The sequence below is a fragment of the Fukomys damarensis genome, unplaced genomic scaffold (assembly GCF_012274545.1).
Source record: "Fukomys damarensis isolate Sample0158 unplaced genomic scaffold, DMR_v1.0_HiC HiC_scaffold_7, whole genome shotgun sequence".
NCBI classification, from domain to species: Eukaryota; Metazoa; Chordata; class Mammalia; order Rodentia; family Bathyergidae; genus Fukomys; species Fukomys damarensis.
In genome coordinates this window covers 42,378,776-42,387,536 of record NW_022900919.1, presented here as the reverse complement: position 1 = coordinate 42,387,536, position 8,761 = coordinate 42,378,776, and the positions used below count along the sequence as shown (strand labels likewise).

The 8,761-nt window shown below is 41.2% G+C and overlaps 1 protein-coding gene across 1 annotated transcript in view; it reads left to right on the top strand.

The window, feature by feature from the left end:
- Atrn (attractin) overlaps positions 1-8,761 on the top strand; it is a 178,142-nt gene that overhangs the window by 848 nt on the left and 168,533 nt on the right. Inside the window, exon 2 of the mRNA XM_010611054.2 lies at positions 1-98. Within this exon, the coding sequence (XP_010609356.1) occupies positions 1-98 (98 nt within the window). The remainder of the gene's footprint in view (positions 99-8,761) is intronic.

Here is an 8,761-nt window from a genome sequence, read left to right as displayed (position 1 = left end):
TGTGTCAACGGCGGTCGCTGCAACCCTGGTACCGGCCTGTGCGTCTGCCCCACCGGCTGGGTGGGCGAGCAATGCCAGCACTGCGGGGGCCGCTTCAGGTGAGTGGGGGTGGTGTTGGAGGGTCGGGCCCAGCTGGTGGCTGGGGCCGAGGGGCGCTCGAGACCGTTCCTCGCCAGAGGCGAAGGCTGGATGGAAAGTGGGTAGGGTACGGCGGCCCCACTGTGTTTGATGGCCATTTGCTTCCGGAGAGATCAACGTCTCCGGCCTGGGGTCTTCCTTTGGTGGAAGGCGAAAAGGTGTGAAGCGGTAGTGAGGGCACTCCAAAGGTGCTGTGGTCTAGATTGGAAGAATGCTCAGGGTCTCTATATCAAAGCCAGTGTCCTAAGCTGGATTTATTTCCCAAAGGAGATTATCAAGGAAAATGAGTAAGCCAGTTCTTAAATACTTCTTTTTTAACATCCCCCTTTGCTATAGGGCCTGGTGAGTTCCCTTGACTGACTGGTGGAGTTACGGGGATCTTTTAAAGAACAGGGCCCTGGAAATGATTTGTTGGCTGGAGATAGAAGGGAGAGGGGAGTGTTGTGAGAGTTTTAGGGATAGAAGAATCAGTGGTTGTTGGTGAAGTAAGGAAGTTAGCCTTTTGAAGCTCACTGGTAGTAGCATAGTCAAATAGGGGCTGTCGGAGAGGGGATGGAAGGAGATTTCTGTTTTCCCTGATTTCTGGACAATATAGAGTTTTGAGTTGGCTTGGTTTGGGACAGTACCTTTTTAGAGAGATTATTTAATATCAGTTACCTATTCTGCTTCAGTTGTGCAAGGGTTTCTGGATGATACAAATAGATTAGCCAGACTTTGGCCTTGTCCACAAGGAGTTTGGAATGCAGCAAGAGGAAGATATGTGTACAAAAACCCTAGTCATGAGGACTAGGGTCATCCATGCATTTGGCGCGTATTTACTGAGTATCTTCAGCATCTGATATGAAGGAGCAAGGAAATGTGAACAAGAAAGGTAGGGTTCTTGCTCTCACGGATTTTATGTCCTAGTGGGAATGATAGGCGGTTAACGTAAATAAATGAGAAAGACAACTTCAAATAATGGTAAATATTGTCAGTAAAATAAAACATCTGATAAAGAACTATAAGCATCCAGCAACTTTAGAAGAAGCCACTCAGTTAAAGTGCCATTTGATCTGAGACCTGATGAGGCACTGGAGGGCCTGTGGGATAGTAAGGAGTAAGAAGAGTTGACTATCTGAGAGATACATGGACAACTTGAAGGGGAGGGTAACAATGGATTTGAACATATGAGGCTAAGTAGGATTTGGAAATGTGGAGCTGGGGGGAAAATGCCAGGTAGCAGAAAGGATATAACGTTGTGGAGACCAGAAAGCAAAGTTTTACTGGTGCCTGTGTAGAAGAGAATTATGAGGGAGAGATTTGGAATGGTAAAACCATACACTCAGGTAATGTCTGATTTTCTAGGGAACTGAGAACATTGAGGAGATGAATTCTTAGTTTTCTGGATGGAGAAACAAAGTGATTTTAGGAGCAGTGTGTAGTGGGCTGGTCTTGTAACTTAGGATGTTCTGATTTATGAATTTAGTTTTGTTTACAAAAGTTAAGGCTGTGGAATTGAAGAGCAGAGGACACAAGACTTGGCTTAGTTTGGAATGGGTGTAAGGTTAGTCACTAATTTGATTTGAGATAGTTTTGCTGTCTGAGTGGTAGAGTGTTGAGGGGCATCGTGGGCAGAGCTTGGTGAATGAATGGTATCGTGACAGGCTGGAGAGAAGGCTGAAGCAGAGAGAACTAGGGGGAGTATGCTGGCAAGAGTGGAGAGGTGCCAGCCAGGCCGAACATTTCTCAGCATTTTGACCTTTAGCCCATGACTGGTGGAATGGCACACCTCACTCTTGTTTTCATGACATTGTAGGTTTTTAGGTTGGAGCCAGAGCAGAAATGGCCTTGAAGATGAGGCCAGAACATTTTCAGTTTGAAGCACTTCCAAGATCAAGTGAATGGTTGGGTCCCAGGAGAGTCCGTCAGGTTCTGAAAATCTGGGACACCATGGTAGATAATGGTATTCACAAGGTGGGAAAGAGTATTCATAGCATGTTTAGTCTGTCAGTAATCTTTAGAATGGGTGGACTCACTTTGGGGATGAAAGATGGTGGGCAGCTTGGTGGAATCTGTTGGTGTGGGTCAGGATAGTGTTAATGAGAGCCTGAGAGAAGCAGAGAGACCGGAGACAGGGACTGATGCTGCCTTGTGTCATAGAGGTAAAATGGGCAATGCTTCTTTGAAGCTGGTTTACTTTTTGGAAGAGGGAGGGCTATGATGAGAGAAAAAAAAAACTATATCCATTTTGCTGATTGAGTGGTGCCACTAACTAACATACAGGAACATAGGGGGAGATAGGATGAGAAAAGTTTGATTTGGGATGCACTTGAGTTTGAGGTGCTCTTTGGATATGCACCTGGCTCATGTATATGCTGGAGTCATCAACCTTTGAGGGGGATTGCTGGTGAGAGAGACAGTTCTGATTGTCCATATGGACAATTTAGAGAATTAGAGAAGAGTCATTTGTAATGGGGGAACTGACAACTCCAGACATTGATTGTCTCAGAGGGTGTCATATACAAGTGAAGGGGCACCCCTGGCTATTGTGGAAACACCCTATGAATTGGTACTAGCTGACTTCAGTGCTGATGTAGTTATGACCAGTTTTAATGATACCATTATATTAAATAGCTTCTGGAATTTGCATTTAAAAAAAGTGAAAACAGGAGCAAGTTGTGTCTCTGGCTTTTTTTCCCCCTCCAGAACTGGGGATTGGATCCAACAAATTGTGAATGCTAAGTGAGTGAACTGCCACTGAGCTACATCCCCATCCCTTTTAAAATAGAGAGGGTCTTGCTGAATTAACCAGGCTGGCTTTGAACTTGTGATCCTGTTGCCTTGGCCTCTCAGTTATTAGGCCTACACTACACCACCATGCCTGGCTCTAGTCTTTTATAAAAACTTTTTTTTTTGGATGAACAGTGTCTTAGTCACTTTCCTCATCCCTGGGACAAAATACTCAACACTTGCAACTGAAAGGAAGAGTTTTATTTTGGCTCACAGTTTGTAGAGGTTTCAGTCCATAGTTGGCTGGCTTCAGCGCAGAAGTGGCATGGTGGAAGAGCCCAAGCAGAGGAAAGCAGCTCACCAAATGGTAGACAGGAAGCAGAGTGACAAAGGAACAGCTGGGGAGGGACATAAACCCTTGTAGACCATGCCTCCACTGATCCTTCTCCTCTGACCAAACCCCGCTTCCCAACAGTCCAACAGTACCATTCCTATGACCTTTCAAACACAGTCTTTAAGGCTCATTTTGGATTTAAATCATAACATTCCGCTCTGCCCCGGCCCCCCAAAGACTCATGTGCATCTTTTTATGTGAGATCCATTTAGTTCCTCTCACTCTTTTTTTTTTTTGGTACCGGGGATCGAACTGGGGTCCTTGTGCTTGAAAGGCAGGTGCCAGAACCACTGAGCTAAATCCCCGGCCCAATTTAGTTCCTCTCTTAAGAATTGCTAAATTAATTACGTTTTTTTTTTTTTGGTACTGGGGATCAAACTCGGGACCTTGAGCTTGTGAGGCAGGTGGTGGAACCACTGAGCTAAATCCCCAGCTCAGAGTTGCTAAAGTTTTAATGTTCCAGTATTGCTAAAAGTGTAAGTTGAGGCCAGGGATTTAGCTCAGTGGCACCTTGCCTGCCTCACAAACGCAAGGTCCAGAGTTTGATCCTGCTACTGAAGAAACAAATAAACAAACAAACAAAAAAAATTTTCAACTCAAAAGACCCCTTTGAGACTTGAGGCAACCTCTTAGCTCTGAACCCTGTAAAAATCAAAAGAAAATTAAACACTTTCAATACACAATGGCACAAAATAAACATTTCCTTTTGAAAGGGAGGAGGGGGAACAGGAGAAAGAAATTGGACCAAAGCAAGACTGAAACCCAGCAGAGAAAATGGTAAATCCTGTAGTTCCATGTCCAGTACCTGGGGCGAGTTGTGGTGAGATGTAAACTCCAAATGGCTTGGGTGGCCTTGCCCTTGCACTATTGCTGGTGGTTGTAGCTGGCTTTACTCACGTCTTGTGGTTTTTTCCCTTACCTTCCATATTCCTGGCTTATCTAAATTTCTGGGGTCTCCATTATACTTTTGGCTTCACTCTCAGCATCACACACTGGCCTGTCAGAGGCACACTGCCTGGCCTCCCAGATTTTCTGAAATCTTGGTAGAAATCTCCCTAAGCTCACAACTCTTGTATTCTGCACGTCCGTAAAACCAGTACCACCTTTGGCTCCAGCAGTAGCCAGACCCTTGATTCATGAGTGTAGAGGCTTCCAAGTATGTGATGACTGCGTTCTGTGAAAGGAATCTCAGATAACAATTCCCTTGGTGGCCTTTCTCAATCAAGGTACTCTGGGATTTCCTTCTCAAAAATGTTTCACTTTTCCACCCTTGAGTCTGCAAAGGGTGGCATCTGTTGGAATCATCCCATGCCCTCAAAGCATCCTTTGTATTGTGCTGATGTAAAGTGCTGTATTTGGCTTCTTTTTTGGGGGTACTGGGGATCAAACTGAGGACCTTGCACTTGTGAGGCAGGCTTGGTGCCACTGAGCTAAATACTCATCTTTTCAGCAACTAAGTTCTCTGTTTTGACTATATAGGCCCAACTCTGTAGAAACTTCCTTTCTGGTAAAACTAAAACTTTTAAAATCACTCAGTGGTGCCATTTGCTCTTGACTCTCAATTTAGAGTTGGCTGAAAGCTCCAAAAGTACTCATACCATAGCCTCAAGATTAGGGTGCCTTGAAATTTCCTCCACCAGATTAATTAATCTGCCTTTAATGCCTTTAATCTCAGTCTTTTGTAAAGTCTTAGGCATGAGCAAATTCTTCAGAGCATGACGTACATGGCCTGGAGTCCTTGTTCCCAAATGAAACTTCCTGAGCCTTGTCTTTACCATCTGTCTTTTTATTAGCATTCTGGTTGTCTGAGCTCTGACCAAAATCTCCCATCAAGCTTGGTTTACAGTGTTCTCGGGCTGCTTCTCCAGCTGGCATTCAAACTTCTCCCTCAAATCCATCCCAAAGTCTTCTGAACCACATGGTCAGGTATCATCACAACACTGACCCCACCCCTGGTTCCAAAATCTCAGCCATTTTCCTCATTCTGGAGCAAAATACCCAACACCTGCAACTAAAAGGAGGAGAGGTTTATTTTGGCTCACAGTTTATAGAAGTTTCAGCCATAGTTGGCTGGCTCCAGGACAGAAGTGGGATAATAAAGGTCTGAGAAGAGAAAAGCTCGCTACATGGTAGACAGGAAGCGGAGTGACAAGGAAGGAAGGAGCTGGAGAGGGAGATAACTTTCCAGACTATACTCTCTGTGACTCTTTCCTCAACCCCCGCCCAACACCAATACAACTATACACCGTAATCCAGTCACCTTCCAAACACGGGAGACTTTGGACACCATTTTAAAGTGTCAAATGTTGCTTTTGATTGTAATGTTGTGTATCTTCACTTACAAACCTCTTTGTTATTGAAACTAAAAGATGTCAAGTGAATACCTTTGAGCTTTAGAATTGTATCAAGTTGGAGTGTGTTTTTTAAGCTTTTTAATTCTGTAAATCCTGTTATAATTGCCATTTGAAAGGAATGTAGAATAAAAAGATTAGATTTCACTGAAGTTATCATTGAGTACATTTTGCTTGCCAACACTTTGGCCAAACATTTTCATATACATTATACCATTTAATTCTCTGGGAACTCTTGAGGTTGTGGTATAATATTTGAATTATTATAAGATTGTAGTTGCTTGCTTAATTTTTCCCCCAATGAAAGATGCTGAAGAAATGATTTATTTCAGTTTATAAGGCTAATTGTGTCAGTTTAGTAAAAAGTATAGAATCTTTGTGTGTAATTTCTAAAGCAACACCACTTATTTTTATGTGAATCTTCATAACTCGGGGACCATTTTTTCTATTGGTGACATTACCATTAAAATTTTCCTTTGGAGGATAAACATGCCCCAAAGATAGTTGGAAATTAAGTATATTTAATCAATTTAGAGAGTAGAGATATTCAGTACATTTATGAAATTAATATGCATTTAATTTCTGTTGTGCAGAACTTTTGGGAGGATTGAAGAGAATAACTTAGTGAACTGGGGTCTTAAAATGATGCATGCTGTTAAGACATGCCTTCTGTAGAAGAAATGGGAAAGCATTTATGGGAATCTTTTTTGGGGGGGGTACTGGGGATAGAACTCAGGACCTTGAGCTTGCGAGGTGGGCGGTGGCCCCACTGAGCTAAATCCCTGGCCCTGTTGGGCATCTATTTTGTGCCAGCAGATAATAGTAATAGTAGTAGTGGGGGTTATAGCATCAGCTCCCACCATTTCTCTAGCATTTCTCCATTTTTTTTCAAGTAGTGTGTGAAATGTCTTTTAAAAATTACCACCTTTAATCCTTAGAGTGAAGTTACTCTCATTTCATAGATGGGTATACTGAAACTTAGTGTTTTAGGGTGTGTGTGTGTGTGTGTGTGTGTGTGTGTGTGTGTGTTGCTGGGGATTAAACCTAGGTTTTATGCCTGCTAGGTATACACTACACCACTGAGCTACATCTGCAGTTTGAAAGTTGGAGATACTGAATAACTTGCCCAAGGTCACGCAACTAGTACAAAATTTGGAATTTCAACCCTGGCCTTGTTTAATTCCCAAACCCTGCTCTCTTTGTTATACTATTTGGGCTTTCATTTTTCCTGAGTCCACTTATCCTTAATGAACATTCTTTGGTAGAACTGACCTAATTCTACAAAACACTTTGAAAAACAAAGGAAGAAAAATACATTTTTACAATAGGAATACTAGCATAAAAAAAAAATATCTTATTTTACCTGAATCTGGCTACTGATCTGAGGACACAAATACCTTTCTAACTAGTGAAATGAATATTCTGGAAGTAAAATTTGAAGAAAACATTAAAAAATTACTAAATGATTGGTATTAACCTGAAATCTGAAATTTATGTTCACAATTTAGGGTTGTGTGGTACCCTCAGTAGACTAAGTTCTATAAAGGTTGGGTTTTTAATCTGTTTTATTCAGTGTTATAGAGCTTAGAGTAGTAGTCCCTGGGACACATTGTTCAGTAAATATTTGTTGAATAAAGGAATGAAATTCTTCAGTATATTTCTTATGACTCTAAAAATGTCATCTTTTTTTTCAGCTTTAATTGAGTTTATTGGTACATTTTAGGGATACAGTACAGTTACATTCATTGTTGGGATCTTGTACCTCTACATGACAAGTCTTGATTCTCATTTTTCCCCTTACCTCTGCCCTCCCTTCACCCCCTCCTCCCCTCCCCATCTACAAACACTTTATTTTCATCTTTTCATTCTCTCACATTTTTTTCTTTTCCCTTTTTACTCTTCCCCTATAAAAATGTCATCTTTACCCCTATGAATACTGCGTATTTGCTTTGTCCTCATTTTTTCTGAAGTTCTATGTCTTCTGTTGTTTGCTTTTTGGAATGTTTTGCTGCCATCCTATCACCAAACTTCCTTTTACAAAATTATATAACAATATAAGCAAATGACAATAGTTTTTTTATTTTTTTTGTTTTTGGTACCAGGGATTGAACTCGGGTCCTTGTGGAACCACTGAGCTAGATCCCTGTGGTGTGATAAAATATGATATGTTTAATAAAAAATTATTACAGTAAAATACACACTGCCATTAAAATACTTGCCTTTGCTTTGAACACACTTATCCCATTGTTCTTGTTACTTTCTGAAGCAGTTCTAGAAGTCCTGACAGGGTTACTTCAGTTGGGGTGTCCTAGCGCCTTGATGTCCTGAACTGATTCAAAACATTTACCTTTCATGGTCATTTTGGTTTTGAGGAAGAGACAGACGTTGCAGGGTTCCAGATCCAGTGGATAAGGTGGATGAAGACACATTATAATGTTTTTACAAGCCTGCTTTTATGTTGAATGACACCCTGCAACAGCATTCACTATTTTTGATCTGGTATCTCAGTAAGACACTCTTAAAAAGAAGGCTTCCAGATCTGCTTCAGAAAGTGGCAAGAATGAGTGGATAAGTCTGTAATTTGAAAATTCTTTTTAAAAAGTTTACCATATTTTTCAGTCACCCCTTATATTTCAGTTACAAAGCCTACTTCAGCTAAACAGAGCTCAAAACTTAGGAGCAAGCCTTGGTTCTTTTTTTTTTCTTTTTATTGAGGTTATTGGTACAATCTAGGTATACAATACAATTACATTCATCATTGGGATTCTGTACCTTTACATAATAGGTCTTGATTCTCATTTTTCCCCTTGTCCCTGCCCTCCCTTTACCCCCTCCTCCCCTCCCCATTTACAAACACTTTATTTCCATTTTTTCAATTTCTCATATTTTTTTCCTCTCCCTTATTACCTTTCCCCCACCCTTCCCACTTTCCCTACACCTTTAGCCCTTTACTTCCTATTTCACATTATTAATTATCTCATTAGGATCCTGTGTACTATTGTAGTTTTTCACACCAAAGAAACTATTCGGTATTTCAGTTAAAGAAATCTCTGTATGAACATTAAAAATAGGGAATCCTAAAATAAAACTAAAAAGGAAAGTAAAAGAGAAAAGGCAATGATGTAACATCAAAATAATCCTTAATTCTGGAGATGAAAATGGTCCCTGA